Source organism: Mustela lutreola, chromosome 7, assembly GCF_030435805.1.
Source record: "Mustela lutreola isolate mMusLut2 chromosome 7, mMusLut2.pri, whole genome shotgun sequence".
In the NCBI taxonomy this organism is placed as follows: domain Eukaryota; kingdom Metazoa; phylum Chordata; class Mammalia; order Carnivora; family Mustelidae; genus Mustela; species Mustela lutreola.
The window spans coordinates 73968961-73987529 of NC_081296.1; the positions used below are offsets into that span (position 1 = coordinate 73968961).

Genomic DNA, 18569 nt, shown 5'->3' on the forward strand with positions numbered 1-18569 from the left:
GGTCCACCATGGAGCTTACATGCTAGAGGAGAAAACATACAACTGACGAGTGAAATGAATAAATAGGTAATATCACGTAACACTACAGGCTGTGACGAAAAACCAAACAGGGCAAAGCAGCACGTGGTACCTATGAAGAAACTATTTTTAGAAAAGGGAACGTCTGACAAAGAAAGAGGAAGCAAGACTAAACGTTTGACAAAGAGTGAAAGTGGCGGAAAGCACGAGCGGGGGGAGGGGTAGAGGGCGGGGCAAAGGAGGGGGAGCTGTAGCGGGAAGCAGACTCTTTGCTGAGCTGGGAGCCCCCGGTACCAGGTCGGGTCTCGGGACTCCATGTTCATGACCAGAGCCCAAGGCAGATGCTTAACTGACTGAGGCACCCAGGTGCCCCTCCTCGGGTTATTATCTTGGGGAAGAAGAGCGGTTGAGAAGAGGCGAGGCAGCCAGTGAGGTAAGAGGAAAACCAGAGTATGGCCTGGTGAGGAAGTGTCTCAACAAGGAGGGGCATGATCGACTGTGAAGCTAGGAGTGCCTGGTTAATTTCCTACCCACATCTAACCGCCAGAACTGGCCAACACAGCACGTAGCAGGCTCCGCATGGAGAAGAGTTAATCACAGACTGGGTAGGCACAGTTAAACCTACAGAGCACAGTGGCTAAGTGTAGGGACTCTGAAGCCGGACAACCTTAAGTTGAATCTTGGCTTCATCTCTTTCTAGTTGTCAGCTGTATGATCGTGGGCAAATAATTTAACCCGTGATTTGGTTTCCCCACGTGTAATATGGGGATAATAGCACTTGCTTCTTCTGGTTGTCATGATTAATATTAATATTAATGAGTTAATATTCATAAAGCACTTAAAATATACTTTACATAAAGTAATCATCATATTAAGTCTTTGTTTAAAAAAAAAAAGACATAAAATATATAAAAAAAAAAAAGAGAGAGAATTCTCCCTATAATGGTACAGATAGGAAGGACAGCTTGGCTTGTAAAGTACTGACTTGCATTCTCAACAGGTTCAAGTTGGCCCTAGACTTATGTAATTGAATTAATCAGCATGACTGATTGGATAATTATATTCTGATTAAAAAAACAGCAGGAAATAAGCTATGTCTAGTTCTTTGCTGTAGAGTACTGAATTTAGGATGTGTTTTCATATCAATTTATATTTCAGTTATCATAAGTGTTGGGGTTAATGTAGAGCGTGAAATCAGCCATAATACCTGGCTTGCTAGAATGTAACACAGAGGCCACTGGGGGTGAAGGAAGGTTTGGGAGAAGGGCGTAGGCCTTTGGAATGCCAGAGCCTGTGTGAGCACGCTGTCCTTGGAGTGCCTCTGGGAGTTAACCTGGGAAGCTTTCTTAGCCTAAACAGCCTATGCCTGATCTAAAGAGATGTATGCATTGTCCCTTAGGCTATGTTTAGCGGAACTCCTAGACCATGGAGATTAGCATATCGTTATCTTTCCCATAAACATCCTTCTAGCTTCTGTAAGACCCCTTGTCACACCTCACGTGCTTGAGAAATAGTGATAAGGATTTGTGATTATCCTGAAGGACCAAAGTGGGAGGAAAGAAGAGGAAAGAGTCTTCATCCCCTAGTGGTTGCCCCCCTTGTCTTCTCTCTCTTACAGCAAAGTTTGCATAATCTTCCATCTGTCAGTACAGGGATCGCTGGGCATTCCCGGCACAGAAGGAATGTTCAGTGCTTTCTGGTTCAGAGCACTAACCTATTACTCTTTTGCAGTTGGCATATATGCTTTTCTCCTTCCAATCTAAAATAAACTCAGATGAAAAGCGACAATAATACACACTTTATTCACATTAGGAAATAGAATCCTTTTTTTGGTCCTATGTATTAAAAAGTGTCAAATAACTTTTGTATGAAACACTGAAGTAGGTGCTTTGAAGGATTCATACAAGTTTCTGGCTCTGATGTGAAAGTTAAAATGCATAAAAGGAGGCAATTACACAGCGGGAGTACATGGCTAATGAATGATACAATAAGGATTGTACAAGATAGGACAAGGCAGAGCTCACTACTGGTTGTAAAATAGTTTCATGAATGAGGTGAGATTTTTATTTGGGTTTGGGTAAAGGGAGTCATTACAATTATTATATTTTAGGACTCAATTTATCTCTAATGTGAACTTCCTTAGGTAATTACTAGAGAAAGTGCTCCAGCAAAATGAAGGAATAAACTAGAAGATACTAGATCCATAAAACCAAGGCTCCACTGTAAGAGAAGGACAAAGGGAAGTGCCAGGACGATAGCTGTTCAGCAGGACCAGAGGGTCACGTGCAGAGATTGGAGCAAGAAAACAGGAGCGAGGGAGAGAGTAAATGGAACTGGTTAGGGATTTGATGTGTTTCAGTGTATCATTTGATGTGACAGATGTGAGGTACTGGATTCTCTGGAGCACTTGGGGGAAAAAAAAAACCCAACAAGCAATAGGTGAATCAAAAACACCACTACCAACAAAGACAAATGGAAGAACAACATCCTTTATTAAACTTGAGGAGGACAGGTGTTAAAAAATAATATCACGTTACTCAACAGTGAATAATATTTACAGTCATGATTTAAGTACTGCTCACTTAACCAAAAATTATTACAAAACACTTTGCAGAATGGGGTGGAAAGAGCAGTAAGAGACTTATTCCTCAACTACCCTAATTCTGAAGATAATTTCTATGCCATTAAAAAAAAAAAAAAAAACAAACAGCAGGGGCGCCTGGGTGGCTCAGAGGGTTGAGCCTCTGCCTTCAGCTCAGGTCAAGTTCTCAGGGTCCTTAGATCAAGCCTCACATTGGGATCTCTGCTTGGTGGGGAGCCTGCTTCCCCCTCCCTCTGCCTGCCTCTCTGCCAACTTGTGATCTCTCTGTCAAATAAATAAATAAATAAATATCTTAAAAAAAAAAAAAAAAAGGCAACATGTAATTTAAGAAATGGGGAGGTACACTCCAGTAGAAAGAGCCAGAAAAAGTTGGAAGCATTTTCCCCTGAGGAGTGAAATGTGGGGGAGGGGTAGACCAGTTTTTATTGCAGGCCTTGGAAAGGCATATATAGAGTAACAAAATGCATTGATTAAAAATAAAGGGGTGGACATAGGACACCTGGGTGGTTCAGGTGATTAAGCAACGGACCTTTGATTTGGCTCAGGTCATGATCTCAGGGTTGCCAGATCTGATCCCTGTGTTGGGCTCCAAGCTGGCTGTGCAGCCTGCTTAAGATTCTCTCTCTTCCTCTGTCCCTTCTCCAACTCTCTATTTTAAAAAAAGAAAAAGAAAAAAAAAAATTAAGGAGTGGACAGGAAAATCAAGACTTTGAGAAGGGGTCCTATACAGGGGCGTGATGAATCTCATTCATAGGACAAACATATCAAGTAGTCTTCTGAGCCAGGCAGTAAGCTAGGCCCCAGGAATATAGTAGTGAGTGAAGACATACATGGTCCCTGCCCCCTGGAACTTTCCTAGAGCAAATAGACAATGAGAAAAATAATGAAAGAAGTACAGATTGTAGTAATACATGGTGTGATTAGAAAAGATTATTGTGATGGAACACGGTGGTGAGGCCCTTCCCTGACAAAATGAACTGCATTAGTCTTTCTGAGATGAGCTAAAACACAAGTGCAAACCAAGGAGGGATGTGTGTAGACTCCCAGGCGGGGAATTCCGTCCAGTGCGTCCATAAACTTGTTAGAGAGCTGCTGTAGACAGAAGCGCCAGAGGTGAGCAGGATGATGGCTCTGATGAGTTTGGAGAACTAGCAGGGCCCAGATTATGTTGCTATAGGCGAGCAAGTGGAGTGCTCAGGTGGTAGTTATTTTTTGTTCGTTTTGTTTTAGTAAGGCAGAGCGGAACTGAAGACCCTGAGATCAAGGCACCAGCAGAAATCAAGTCAGATGCTTAACCACAGGAGTAGTCACCCATGTAAAGTTTTTCCGACGAGATAAACACAACACCAGGCGAAGTGGGTGCAATGCAAGATTTATTAAAAACACTCTCCAGGGCGAAGTTTCAGGCCTCAAGAGAAGGGGAGCCAGGAAAGTCGTGCCAGGAGGAGGTGGGCACCCTCCGGCGAGGTTCCGGGACTCTGGAAAGCAGAGTGGCAGAAGTCGCGCCCAAGACAGGGAGAAGGGGGCTTTTAAGGGCCTCAAGGGGAGTTCAGGGGTCTTTTGGCAAGTTTCCCTTATTTGGGTATTTCGCCTGCTCGTCAGGGTCCCATTGGTCCACTGGAGCCCAGGGCGGGGGTCTCAGATTCCTGCTTGTCAGGGTCCCATTGGTCCACGGGAGCCCGGGGCGGGAGGGGCGGGAGGGTTTTAAGATTCGTGCTTGGGTCCTTGTTCTCCTGTCCGAGCTCAGGTTTTGTGGCGGGGGCTTTCGCCATCTTAAGCAACCCTTTCTTTCTGCCAGCGCAACAACCCAGGCGCCCCATCAGGTGGCAGATACTTAAAGGCATGGGAGAATAGTATAAATAGAGTATAATCCATAACCTCATCCACAGGAATCCCAACATTTTAAAAGGAGCCAATAGGAACCTACAGAGGTGGGGCGCATAAGGCACAGCAGGAAAGGCTAGAAGATTCCTCAACAATGCCCTAATGTTGCCATTTTTCTAAAACTGTCCTATAGTTCCCCTTTGACAAGCTGTATTATATTTTGGTTTTCAGCTTTTTTGCCTCGGTTCTGGAAATAACTGGACATATTTATATCCTAGAAAACCCAGTTTACCATTACCTATGCAGTTATTGACTCATCCCTGCTCAGGATCTCGCTCGAATCCTAGCCGCTGCCCCCCTACCCGAGACCTCCCCAGCCCGCCCCACCCCAGAGTCGCAGGAAACAGCGCTAGCAACTTCAGTTGTCGCTGGGATCATCCCCAGACCATGCCCTCGCCTTCTTTTAAGGGTAAACGACACGCCGTGCACTGCGGGTGTGCTGTTCGGAAAGGGACACGCTGCCTTGCTCGCAGCCTAGGACGTTATCACTGAACGCAGCGACTGTCACGGGCATCGTGATGCGGTTCCGTTGCTTTGCGGCTCCCCGAGATTAGAACGGGCGGAACCATGGCCGCGACTAGGGCGGCCCCAGGTAACTCAGCAGTGCGCAGAGGCCAGGCTCTGGGCCTCTAGTTAGTTCTTGCAAAACGGGCCACAAAAAAGATGCGGGTCGAAGGAGGGAGGCAGAGACGCCGTGCCTGGGGGCCCAGGGCCTGCGCCGGCCGGAGGGAGACGGATGTGCCGCCTCCGTGCGCTCCTCGTCAGACGGCGGCGGTTACTGCTTCCGAGGTCAAACGAACCCGGACGCGTCTATAGGGTGCAGACCCGGCGCGCGCCTGAGGGAGCGGAAGACCAACCAGCGCCCCAGCCTGGGGGGAATGACTCCCCTCGGCCCTCACCCCGCGCTCCGCCAGCATTTCTTTACGTCCGTGCTCCGCTTGCGCGCCGGGCCGAGAGCCGAAGCCGCGGGGCCTCCCTTCCGGCCGCTGTCCAGCACTCGCAGCCGGAGCCGGGGCTGCCGCGGCGCCAGTAATGTCGGGGCGGGCTGCCAGGACGCGCCTCGTCTGGCGCGTGGGGAGGCTCAGCGCCCGGCCGGCCCTCCCCGCGGCCTCCGGGAGAGGAGGAGGAGGAGGGGGAGGAGGCGGCGGGCCGCCGGGACCCGGAAGCCCACCGGGTTGGGCCCTGGAAGGAGGAGCAGCCCCTCTCCGCGCGCGCGCGCGCGAGTGCATTAGGCCCTCCTGATGGGGGAAGTGGTTGCTTTCTGTGGTGTGAGCGGGAGGCCTCCGTAGCTCTTCAAGCACGGGATGGCTCTGTACCCTGAGCTGGAAAAGCCTGAGAAGGCGCAGGAGTTTCCTATCCCAAATCCGCTTTCCCAGAGGCCTTTGCAACCCCAAGTTGAATCAGGCGTCCCCTCTCAGCCGGGATTGTGGGCTCGTCCAGGGGTGGGCCGGCGGGAGATATAAGTTCTGGCGGGCGAGCTAATTCTGTATCCCTCTGTCTTGTCTGCTGCTGTCCTGCCATGCCCTGCTCTGAAGCGACACCCGCCCCCTCCCCCAGCAAGCGGCCCCGGCCTGCGGAGGACGGCATGCGGCTTCGCTTCGTCCGGCTCTCCGAGCACGCCACCGCCCCGACCAAGGGGTCCGCGCGGGCTGCGGGCTACGACTTGTACAGGTGAGTGGGGACTCCCGGCCGCCTTCTGCCCGCGCCATCGCTGCCCCACCCGGAGAAGGCCCGGTTCTGGAGTTCTAGGTCTCTCAGTCATGTTCGCTTATAATCTTGCCATCTGTTGCCACAGCTTCCAACTTCGCCTGAAAGATTACAGAAACAAACCCTTTTTGCATATATGTAGGCTTTCCGTCCTTTTCTAGTGTTGAAAAATTTTAGTTTTCCTCTTGAGCATAAATTCAGTAAGAATTTGACAGGAGCGTGCAGAATGGTAACTACAGATAAATGTCCACCAAGGCATTATTTGTTTTGCAACCTTTATCGTACCCTTTCCAAGTGGAAGGTAGAGGTGAATAAGGCCCGCCTTGGCTTCAAAGCGTGGCCTGCGGGTGATGCAGGGCACAATAGGAAGAAAAGGCACGGGGGACGTCTAGGTGCTGAGTGTGGAAATAACCCAGGGAGGATGAATGAAAGGTGCTTCTGCCTTAAAGGAACTGTGGAATTTCTCTGTATGTCCCTACTTAAGTTCACTCCAAGTACTGGGAATGTCAGAAAGAGTACGAATATGAATCGCGTTGGGAATGTTGGTAATGCTACCACCCTTCCATCGGTTCAGCACTTTTTACCTCTACTAAAAACTTTATGTGTGCGATTTTTAAAAATCCTTGCAGCAGTCCTGAAGTAGTTGTTACTAACCTTTTTACAGGTGAGGGTACTTGTAAAGAGCTGAAGTGATTGCCCCAGGGTTGGAATGTAGTAACATTTGTGACCCTTAATTCATTGCTTCCCCCTACCCTTAACTACTGTGTTTGGTCACTGAAGCCATTAAGGTAAATGAACAGGGATACTGGGGGGAATGGGTGTTTACTACTTGACTACATCCTTAGGATTTATTTTAAAGCATCCTGGGTAATTCTATTGTGAGAACTACTGGTCTAAGTCATACAAGTATGGGAGAAGGGGAGAAAGGAGTGTGTGAGGCAAGTAATGAAGAAAGGAAAGAAAAGGAAAAGCGAGTATGGCCTGTTATAGCTGAAAGGGATGTATTCAGTCCCTTGGTTTTCATGGATGAAAGTGGAGTGATGGAGTACTATGTCTGGGCATTGTGAGTCATATGAGAGATTTAGATTTAAGATACTTAAAATATCCTTCTAATGAACAAAGATGACTATATACAGAAATAGACATGGAAATAACTTCTCTCTAATAAATTAGTCTAACTATTGAAAGAGGAAGTCCCAATGAAAGAAGTAAAAATGTAATACTGTTACTAGTCTGCATTAAAGTCTCCTAAATAACTCATAGTTCTGCTCATCATAAAATCTCAGATTTCTATTGAAGGGAGCTACAGTCATAGCAACAGTAGCAGCATTTGCTGGGTGGATCTTAGAGAATCGGGTCCTTAGTAGTGCCCTTCTCCAGGGCCTCTTCTTAGTGATCAGCTCTGTCCCCCAGGCAGTGAGGTTCATGGTGTTGGCTTGGTAAGCTTGGTTAACTCCCGAGACCCGCAGAACAGATAAAACAAAGCTCTACTCCCCCTTCCTCCGTGTTGTCCACCCATTTTCTCCTTCCCTCTGCGTGTCCTCCCTAATCATTAGAGGATTGTTGTGAGAATAAAATGAGTTATATACAGCATTTAGGACTGTACCTGGCACAGAGTAAGGGCTTAGTAAATGTTAGCTGTTATTAGCGAGTATTTGCCCTTCTTTCTTGGCTCTTTTTCAGAGGGAAATGATCCATACGTAGCTGTGGGTTTGGTGTGTCTGTGGGAGTGGGTGAGTTCAGGATCTTGCCATGCCACCATTATTTGCACATCCCTCCTTGGTTTTTTCTTTTTCTTCCTCTTTTTATATTGTGTTAGTGAAGCATGCATCTTTGAAAAGTCTGCCTTTCTGCCAGCCCCTGCTAATATGCACATCAATTTCCCAACAGATTTTGTCTGGGGAGAACAAGATTACATGTTGATAACCTCTTAAGCCAAAAAAATTCACCAGAATGACTATGTCTAAAGGTAGCACCATTTTAAGAATCAACTAAAAGGAAATGTCTGCCACTACCTTCTTCATAAATTTTTATTTTTAAATGATCTCTACACCGAATGTGGGGCTCCAGCTCACGACCACGAGATCCAGAGTCACATACTTGGAGCGTTTGGGTGGCTCAGTCGGTTAAGCATCTGACTATTGGTTTCAGCTCAGCTCATGATCTCAGGGTTGTGAGATTGAGCCCTGTGTTGATTCTCTCCCTTTCCTTCTCCCACTTCTGCCCTCGCTTCTCTCTCTCTTTCTCTCTCCCCATCTCTAAAAAAAAAAAAAAGGAAAGGAAGGAGGAAGAGTTACACACTCCACCGACTTAGCCAGCCAGGCACCCCTAAACTTTTTTTAAATCTGAATTGGAAATTTAGAGTACTCAACTCTTAGATGGGTTATTGAAATTTAAGATTGCATGAATTATTTTGTGATTATTTTATGAGATGTATTTAAAGCAATTCTATATATTTAGTCATAAGGAAAAAAAAGAAATACAATTTTATGAATAAATACTGGTAATTTCCTTTCATTTTCCTAGTGCCTATGATTATACGCTGCCACCTATGGAGAAGGCCCTTGTGAAAACGGACATTCAGGTAGCTCTTCCTTCTGGGTGCTATGGAAGAGTAGGTAAGTGATTTAAGACATGGTAACTATTTGTCAAGCTCTTCCTTTGTGATCTCTTCCTTCATCTCAGTTTCATTCAGGGTATAAGTGAGGGAAGGGATATTGTTTGGCATGGGTCCTAAAGTAAAGAAGTGCCAGCTGTGATGGCAGATACAGCTGCTTGAAAACTACATTTCAGTTACATATCTCTTTTTTGCACACACATATACGCCTACCACCGCCCCCCCCATCCTCCCCCTCTCTCTTTTCTGATTCCTTGAGCTCTTAGGAGGCTCACGTTGGACGTGGAGTTTTTCTCTCAACTCCTCACTGAGACACGGAAAACACAGGTGGTTTTTAACTGAACTCCCCCTCCAAGGATTGGACTGCATCTGAGGTTAGAGGTCTTCGTGAAGATGATGAAGAGAATGAATGGCTAATGTTTGTAATAGAAGAAAATAGAGGCACGGTTGGGCTAATGGCACACAGCATCTTTTATCCTGAGAGTAAAACTTTTTGCTTCTCTTCGCTCAGAGTCCATCAGACCATTTAGCCTTTCCCCCTTTGGGTGTTCTCCCAAGGGGTATGTTGGGGTCACGGGTACCCTTCAGGTACCATCAAAGTGGGAAGAGCTATGACAACGAAGAGCCGGTCGCTGTCACTGGAGAGAGCGTTCAGAATGTTCTTAAATTGCATAATCACTTTCTAGCTTCAGAGTAAACATGAAGGAACAAATGGAACTGTGGGTGGGAAGGGGCTAGACCACCACCATCTTGTGACCATGAGTGTGAGAACTGCTCATACTTCTGCCTTTCAAAGAAAAACGAGATGGGCTCTTTCTTTATCTCCTTTTGGTAGCATTTGGCTGAGAGTATTTTGCGGGGTAGAGATGAGGAGATGGAATTGAAATAAAAGGAAAAGCAGGAAGCAGCAGCATTTAATGACAAGTGCCTGATTTAAATTATTCTGGAATAGAAAACTAGAAGCTGGAATAATTAATGAGAGGCCTGATGCTCAAGTCAACAAATGTAAGGTACAAAGTTTGCTTGTTTATGCTTTCATTTTAAGAATAAAAAACATGAGAATTGAATTTTTAAGGATTAGTTTTTGACCATGTGCCTGACTGATACCAGGCCTTTTATCTTACTCTGGTTCGTTTGTTTATACAGGCGCATCATTTGGCTTTTGAATTAAGAGTAAGATTCCCAGTTTCTAGGCTAAGCTCTGCTACTCCTTGGTTAAGTTTATATCTGTCTCTCTCCACCCTCCTCCTCTGCCCTCTTCCCATCTAGACTGCATCATGTTCAGATCTCCCATCTTAAAACAAAAGTCTAATTCCTCAGCCCTGTTACTGCCAGCTGCAGTCCGCCCTTTGTGGCAGACTGCTTGAAAGCGTTGGCCGAGGTTATCCCCAGTTGTTCATCTCTCAGTCTACCCCAATGGTCCACTGCCAGGCCACTGCGAATCCTCAATGGACTGAAGTCGTGTGGGAGTGATTTAAGCTGCCTTTGAATTAAACTTTGTCCAGTTTTTCTACACTGTTCTTTCCTATTTTAAAAAACAGTATAATAAATAGATTCTTGGATCCAGAACCATCTGCTAAAGTTAAGATGAAGAGGTAGATGTCTTCGGAGATGAGAGTGGCATGCTGAAATTGTGTAAATTACATCCAGTATTGCATCTCCCCCTGCAAAGGGGCCCACTTCCTTTTTGTTTTTGTTTTTTGTTTTTTAGCTCCCCGTTCTGGCTTGGCTGCAAAACACTTCATCGATGTAGGAGGTAATATGTTTACAATTTCATTCTGTAAATATGTGCTTGTGTTTACTTTGCCTTTGCTTAACAGGTAGTAATCAAATGACAGATTCAAGACAAGAAAATGATTTTTGTTCTTTTACCTCTTTAGAAAGTTCCACCTCTGAAATAATAAACAATCGTGATGCAGTTTCAGATTTTATTTGGTTATGTCTAATTTTAAAGTGACCATGATGAAATGCATGTTGTTTTAATAATAGGCTAACTAGACATTATCCTATGGATAGGATTTTTGCCCTGGCTTAGTGATAATCTGCGTTTAGTTCAAAAATGACTCTATTCTTAAAAGAAAGTTAGTTTTATAAGGGTAGGGAAAGCTTTCATGTCATTTTTTTAAAGCAAGTATGTTTTGCTTAAGTAATTAAATTATTTAAGCATCGCTGTTAAATTATTTAAGCAAAAGTTTACAGAAAATGCAGGTCAGTCTTGTAAGAATTTTCATACCTGTATAGGAGAGCTATCCACATTTGGCAAAATATAAAAAGTGACTCCCTAGGTTAGAAGAGAAAACACTATGCTTCCCTATCTACATTTTTTGTTAAGCGAGTACTTAGCGACTCCTGTTTCCCTTATGATAAAGCCTTACATCTCCCAAAGTCAACAACTTCATTGTAGAGCCCCTTTCGTGAAGAGCCCCATCCCTGCTTTGCCCTCGTGCTATCTGCTGCCTAACTACCCTCACCTTCAGGAAATTCTCACCTTTCTGATACTGTGTTCCATCTCCTTTCTGGAGTACTGACCTTTGTCCCGACTTGTATTCCCATCGTAGTGAGCAGAGTGCCTCACCCAATTAGGTATCCTGGCCCTCCAGTTCGTGGGTATGCTAGATTTTCCAAATCCCTCCATACTTACAAAGCTACTTTTTATTTTATTTTATTTTATTTATTTATTTGCCAGACAGAAATCACAAGTAGGCAGAGAGGCAGGCAGAGAGAGGGGGAAGCAGGCTCCCTGCTGAGCAGAGAGCCTGATGCGGGGCTCTATCCCAGGACCTTGGGATCATGACCTGAGCCTGAACTGAAGGCAGAGGCTTTAACCCACTGAGCCACCCAGGCGCCCCACAAAGCTACTTTTTAGCAGATAGAGAACTGACTTAGAGATCATCCCAAGCAGACATATAAACCCTGGAATCTTCACCCGTGATTCTAGTCCCTCTGTTCTTTACGCTGCAAGTAAATGCTGGGTGTCCCCTCACTCCATCTCTCACCAACCAGGTGCTGCCCTAAATTAGCTTGCCATTAACTGGTGCTGCAGGCATTAAGTAAGGAATGAGGCATGTCCCGGGCTTGTTTCTGGCCTGCCCTCAGCCTCCTCCTAGTGTCACTAGGTGGTGCTGTGGGGCAAGACAGGATTCCCAAGGCTGCCCTTTCTTGGGGACTGAAGAGGAGCCAGGTTTGACACAGCAGGGATGAACAGCCCCTTTGGCTTGAGAATTGCCTGGGCTCAGTTATGCTTGCTTTTCAAAAATACTTTTAAAACATCAAGTATGGTAATTTAGGACTGTAACTTCAGAATATAAGAGATTACATATATTTTTAAGGAAATTTCAAAGGGTTGTGAAAGGAACATGGGCTTTGGAGTAGCAACTAGACTTGGGTCCCAGCTTTGTCATTCATAGGCTAGTTAGTACTTTCTGAGCCTCAGTTTGCTCTTCCATGAAATGAAAATTAGTGTGCCTGCCTCACAAGGATAGGCGGATTGAGTGATAATACATGCAACATATCTCTTGGCACTTATTAGACCCTGTAAGTTATAGTTCTTTATTTTTTTTAATTTATTTATTTGACAGATAGATCACATGTAAGCAGAGAGGCAGGTAGAGAGAGGGAGGAGGAAGTAGGCTCTCCGTGGAGCAGAGAGCCCAATGTGGGGCTTGATCCCAGAACCCTGGGATCACAACCTGAGCCGAAGGCAGAGGCCTTAACCCACTGGGCCACCCACTTGCCCCTATAAGTTATATTTCTTATAGAGAATTCATAGACTTTTTTTTAATTTGGCAACGTTTTTGTGGGTTTTTTTTTCTGACTTTGTAACTAATTTTTGTTGTTTAAAACAGCCTTCTGAAGGATTCATGTAAATGAAACGGAAAGTTATTTTGCCTGGTGGTTGGTGTGGTATTATTCATAAAATCACATTGTGGTGTGTTCTTGGACGCAGAGTCTCTTAAAAATGTCTCTTAGGCACACGTTTATCATAGTTGGCCACAGTTTTTACTTCAGAAGAGAGATGTTGTTAGAAATCCCAGGCTGTAAATAAGGGTCAAAGGGAAAAGTTGAGTATGCAGGATTCTGTTCAGAATTCACATCTGGTAGGTGTGGATAGTTTTCACTAAAGAAGGTTTCCAACAGGGGCGCCTGGGTGGCTCAGTGGGTTAAGCCGCTGCTTTCGGCTCAGGTCATGATCTCAGAGTCCTGGGATCGAGTCCCGCATCAGGCTCTCAGCGGGGAGCCTGCTTCCCTCTCTCTCTCTCTGCCTGCCTCTCTATCTACTTGTGATTTCTCTCTGTCAAATAAATAAATAAAATCTTTAAAAAAAAAAAAAAAAAAAAAAAAAAAAGAAGGTTTCCAACAAATGACATGCCAAAGTCTTGACACAGTAAAACTTTTGCCTGAAGTCAGTTAATTACTCTGCCAGTTCCAGTGTATGATTTTTCCAGTGATAACTTCAAAATACTTTCTGCTTTCTCATGAAGAGAAATATCCCTGATGCTTATGTTCCTTATGTAGAAAAAGAATGTCTTGGGCTTTTCTTGAAGGAAAGATTTTCTCTGAGTAATGAATAAACTTGGAACAATTGGATTTTTCATATGGTTGGCATTCATGCTAAAAAAAAGTATTATTGAGGATGCATTTTTTTCTGCTATACATTTTAATTGACTTTGAACAGCTTCATTTCTTTTAGTTAGTTAGTTAAAAGGGTTTTCACATCTCTGTGCGAAGCAGAAAATCTTGGTGGATATCTGGCTTTACAGAGTTCAAGACACCCGATTTGTGGGTATGCTAGATATGAGTTTGATGAGACTACCTGATAGCTACATAGCAAAGGTCTTTCCAAAAGGGATCATTTTTGTGTGGGAGAAGATGCCATATAGTAAAAACATAAATACTTACAGATCATAGGTAAAAGATTTAAATACCCAAACAAACCGATAAGGGAAATTGTGCAATGAGGGAAAAAATCATAAATAAAATATAGAATAGGCATATAAATGTGCAACAGACATACAGAGAAAAAACATTCTAACCTCATTAGTCATCAGGGAAATGCAAAGTAAAGCCATGAGATAGCATTTTTCACTCATCACAGTGGCTAGAATTTTTTTTTAGGATTTTTTAAAAAGATTTTATTTATTTATTTGACAGAGAGAGACACGATGAGAGGGAACACAAGCAGGGGGTGTGGGAGAGCTAGAGAGAAGCAGGCTTCCTACTGAGCAGGGAGCCTGATACGGGGCTCAATCCCAGGACCCTGGGATCAAGACCTGAGCCGAAGGTAGATGCTTAACAACTGAGTCACCCAGGCGCCTCGAATTTTTTTTTTCAATTGATATATATATTTTTTAAGATTTTTATTTATTTATTTATTTATTTGACAGAGAGAGAGATCACAAGTAGGCAGAGAAGCAGGCAGAAGGGGAGGCAGAAGTAAGTTCCCCGCTGAGCAGAGCCCGATGCACTCTATCCCAGGACCCTGGGATCGTGACCTGAGCTGAAGACAGAGGCTTAACCCACGAGCCACCCAGACACCCCTAGAATTTTTTTTAATTGGGGGTGTCTGGGTGCCTCAGTTGATTAAGCGTCCAACTTTTGGTTTCAGTTCAGGTCGTGAGATCTGGCTCCATGTTCAGCAGAGTTTGCTTGAGAGTCTCTCTCCCTCTTCCTCTCTCCTTATCCCTCTCCGCCACTCACATGCGTACTTTCAAATAAATAAGTCTTTAAAAAAAAAAAAAAAAAGATTGCTGTCATTTGGTACTGGTAAGGACTTTGGAATTGGGCATTCTTAAATATCGCTGATAGAAGTTTGATTGCTATACCATTTTTGCAAGGTAATCTAGAAATATCCATTAAAATTTTAAATGTACACACCCTTTGATCAGGGAAGTGCCTTCTGGAAACTTTGTGATGAGACTGAAAATCACTAAAATACAAGGACATCTGACACCTGACTAATATACAAGAAAGTAATACGTAAAATCTATTTCTGTAACATTGGCTACCCGAGGGAAGGTAGGGGAACATTATTTTATTTTATATGTATGTGTAGTATTTGTGTAATCTAAGGTTTTTCTTACAAAGTAGAAACTAAGAGTTCAGAAGTCCGTCTGCATTGTCTTCATTGAGCCCCTTCCAGACAAATGAGTACTTGCCTGCACTTGAGATCTCCAGCTCAGAGATTCTATGGTCTTCTGGGGTCACACGTTCCAGCAGGGAATAGCGTGTTCTCTGCAGGGGTTTCTCCACTGAATCCCATCCAGGTTGTTGTACAGCCAGAACTTTCTGTGTGTAGATAATACAGAAAACAGCTGGTCCCATTGTTCTACCAATTACACATTAAGGACTAATTTAATGGTCAAGTGGCAGTGGGGAAAGATGCCAGTTTTCAGGATTCTTTGAATTGGTCAAGGTTTTGTTTCTATGCAGCTAGCAGTCTAGACATGATATGAACGAGCTCTGCGGCCTTTCTGCTACTTATCTGCCCCTGCTTCTCACGGTTTAAAATTACTTATCTTTGGGACGCCTGGGTGGCTGCCTTCACCTCACATCAAGATCCTAGGGGGATTGGTCCCGGATCAGGCTCCTTGCTCAGCGGGGAGCCTGCTTCTCCCTCTGCCTGCTGTTCCCTCTGCCTGTGCTCTCTCTTTGACAAATAAAATAAGCATTTTAAAAAATTAGTTATCTTTAATTCAAACTCTTAAAAATGTTGTGTCAGGAACCTTTAAGAAGGCTCAGTTTGATTTCATTTATCCCCAGTTAGTTATTCATAAAGCACAAGCATTCATTTAAACTTCTTCCATAATCCTCTGGAGAAATCTAAAAGGTTGGTTTTTCTGAGTACTTTACCCCGTGCTGGATTTTTCCCTCCTACCAGAAAATTGAAAGGGAAGTCTTACTTTTGTTCTTTTTTTTTTTTTTTTTTTTAAATTTTTTTTTTTTCAGTTGACCTTCAAATAATTATGAGTTTGGTCAGTCAGCATTGATACCCATTGAGGTACATTCCTGATTATTTTTCTTTTCTTTTTCTTTAATAAGAGTTTTGTGTGTTTGGTTTTTAGGAGGTGGGGTGTTATTAATACATAAGCTATAACATGGAGCTACATTTAATTGGGGTCCCATGAGTCCTAGCCACCATCTAACAAACTGGGAGGAAAGAATGAACATGTATAAAAGGAAATTGGCAGTGGGGAGGATGAGGAGGAAGAGAAGTGACTCCTAATAGGGGATTTTGTTTCAGGGTAATGAAAATGGTCCCCCAAACTGATTGTGGTGATGGTTGCACAGTTCCACAATTCTGAATATTCTAAGAACCGCTGAGTTGTGAATTATATCAGTATTGAAGGAGGAAATGGGAAGGCCTGCTACACCTGTGTTACCTGTGCTTATGTTTATGGAAACATTTTAAGTTCTTGGCTCAAAGTTAAATGCCAAAAGCCTGGTAAATGGACCTCTCTGGGCCAAGGCAGGGCCCTGGCTCAAGTCCTCTCCTGCAAAGATTTGTTGTCCCTGTGTTTGTAATCTCAAACAGGTCCTGATCACACACGGGGTTACGGAAAAGTGTGCTCATTACTAGGCTGATGTGCAAATGTCTTCCGAGAGCTCACGCTCTAAGAAGGGCTGGTGGCTCACATTAAAAAGAGAGGTGGAATATGAATGGAAGGATTCACCTCCATTTTTTTATTTTTGTTATAAAATGAGTGTTCTGATATTAGCCGGCCTGAGGCCTAACGGCATCAGCACTGAGTAATTCCACTGCAGATCTTCAGGCTGTTGGACATTTTTATTTATGACTCCATCATATTTCAATCTGGATATTAGTGGGAAGCAGCTACCAGGAAAAGCCCTTAAAGCCCAAGTTGTACTTTTCTTCTGGTCTTTTTAGCAGGTGTGCAGCAGATGCACAGGAGTTTGGGAATGAGGATGACCCATCTGAGATCCTAAGTACCTACTCCCAGTTTAGAATAAGAAATGGCACCATCTGTAAGGGTGACAGGTGGGAAAATTAGGACCATTCTATGTATTTGCATTTTAGTAAGACTCATTTCTTAGTTTCCAGACTTTACCTAGTTCCAGAGCAAAATTCACTTACTTGTTTGTGAGGATTAAAATCTCGGAGCTACATAAGAATGGTTTTGAGGTAATTGTATACCCTCCGTGTTTTGGTAGCATAAACCGCGCTCATGTTACTCTTCTTTTCCTTAGCTGGCGTCATAGATGAAGATTATAGAGGAAATGTGGGTGTCGTGCTATTTAATTTTGGCAAAGAAAAGTTTGAAGGTATGTTAAATGCATTTAGTCACATAAATGCCGTAAGTTTTCTGAATCCTGAGTGTCTGGATAACACGTGCTCCCTCTAATTCTGACTGTACAGGCAAGATTAGAGAAAGCATTAATAAAATATCAGTAATAAACTCTTATTTCCTTTCAAGTCAAAAAGGGAGATCGGATCGCACAGCTCATTTGTGAACGGATTTTTTATCCAGAAATAGAGGAAGTTCAGGTAAGTATCATAAAAGCCAAGCAGGGAATAAATGATGTCACCTCTTTAGTGAAGGGAAAAATACAATTTCAAGGGTTTCCTATGCTATTTGTAACTAAATAATAGCACATATAATAGTCCTATTTAAAGCAAATTAAAAACTTAGTTTTAGAATTTAATGAATTTTTTTTTTTAGCTATTATATGGCATTACTTTGGGTAATAAATCATTTAAGCATACCCTGAAATTCTTTTTCTCTTAGCTTTTTTGAAAATTTCCCAATGTTTTATTTATGGAGCTTTAAAAAATATTGATTTTCTTTTTGTAATCTCTTTGAAAGAATAAAAGTCTTACAGCAAGAATAAAAGTCTAACAGGTTAGGAGCTAGAGAGAACTGGAGAACTGAAATTAACTACCTGGCAACCACCTTTATGTCTTTTCAGGTTTTAGATGACACTGAAAGGGGTTCAGGAGGTTTTGGTTCCACTGGGAAGAATTAAGTTATGCCAAGAATAGAAAATGAGAAAACATACTGTTTCTTAGAAATAAAGAGTTTTTGCTTAAAGTGTTTTGGTGTTTTGCACATCTGTAAACATAATAGCTTTAGTTTCTAAAACTGGTTCTCTTAGGAATTAGGAAAAGATGCCTCTGTTGGGGGGGGTCCCCTAAAACCTGACATGCTTATGTTTTTACACATCTGATTATTGTATAAATCTGTGTGGTGAGCTAATACAAACTGTTTTTATTTTTTTAATTGGATGTATATCGATTACAGACCCAAAAAACCCTGTATTACTTAATTCACTAAATGCTTTCTCTTCAACTTATTTAGTTGCTTTGTGAATCATAAGCAGTGCCTTTCATTCAACGAATTTGAATTCTTTCACAGATACAAATTATTGTATGAAGTGAACTAAAAAGATAATAAAAAGAAGTTGAAGTTATTTCTTGTTCGTACCTTCTCTTCATTGCTCTCAAAAATGTTTTTGATCTCGGGGCTCCTGGGTGGCTCAGTCAGTCAAGCGACTGCCTTTGGCTCAGGCCATGATCCCGAGGTTCTGAGATGGAGCCTCATGTAGGGCTCCTTGCTCAGTGAGAAGCCTGCTTCTCCCCTCCCCCTGCCTGCCACTTCTCTGCTTGTGCTCTCTGTCTGTCAAATAAATAAAATCTTAAAAAGAATGTTTTGGGTATTTATTTAAAGATGTTATTTATTAGTTTGACAGATCAGTAGGCAGAGAGAGGGGGGAAGCAGGCTCCCT

At 43.3% G+C, this 18569-nt stretch overlaps 1 protein-coding gene across 3 annotated transcripts; it reads left to right on the top strand.

Annotated features, from left to right (window-relative positions):
* Positions 1 to 309: 309 nt before the first annotated feature.
* DUT (deoxyuridine triphosphatase) lies at positions 310 to 18254 on the top strand. 3 transcript variants are annotated; one of them, XM_059181479.1, is made up of 7 exons: positions 310 to 451; positions 6040 to 6175; positions 8738 to 8829; positions 10540 to 10584; positions 17034 to 17108; positions 17261 to 17331; positions 17754 to 18254. In XM_059181479.1, the coding sequence occupies exons 2-7, from the start codon at positions 6090 to 6092 to the stop codon at positions 17808 to 17810; spliced, it is 426 nt and encodes a 141-aa protein (XP_059037462.1). In that variant the 5' UTR covers positions 310 to 451; positions 6040 to 6089; the 3' UTR covers positions 17811 to 18254. The 3 variants fall into 3 exon arrangements, with proteins under 3 accessions (XP_059037462.1, XP_059037461.1, XP_059037460.1); XM_059181478.1 differs by lacking the exon at positions 310 to 451 and adding an exon at positions 4940 to 5096; XM_059181477.1 differs by lacking the exon at positions 310 to 451 and adding an exon at positions 5177 to 5533.
* The last annotated feature ends 315 nt before the right edge of the window (positions 18255 to 18569 follow it).

What these genes read in the sequence shown, in the direction of transcription:
- DUT (XM_059181477.1), top strand. Translation starts at nt 5,383, where the DNA reads ATGACTCCCCTCGGCCCTCACCCCGCGCTCCGCCAGCATTTCTTTACG. An exon ending in GCGGGCTACGACTTGTACAG is followed by an intron (nt 6,176 to 8,737) that starts GTGAGTGGGGAC and finishes TCATTTTCCTAG; the next exon opens with TGCCTATGATTATACGCTGC. An exon ending in CAGAAATAGAGGAAGTTCAG is followed by an intron (nt 17,332 to 17,753) that starts GTAAGTATCATA and finishes ATGTCTTTTCAG; the next exon opens with GTTTTAGATGACACTGAAAG.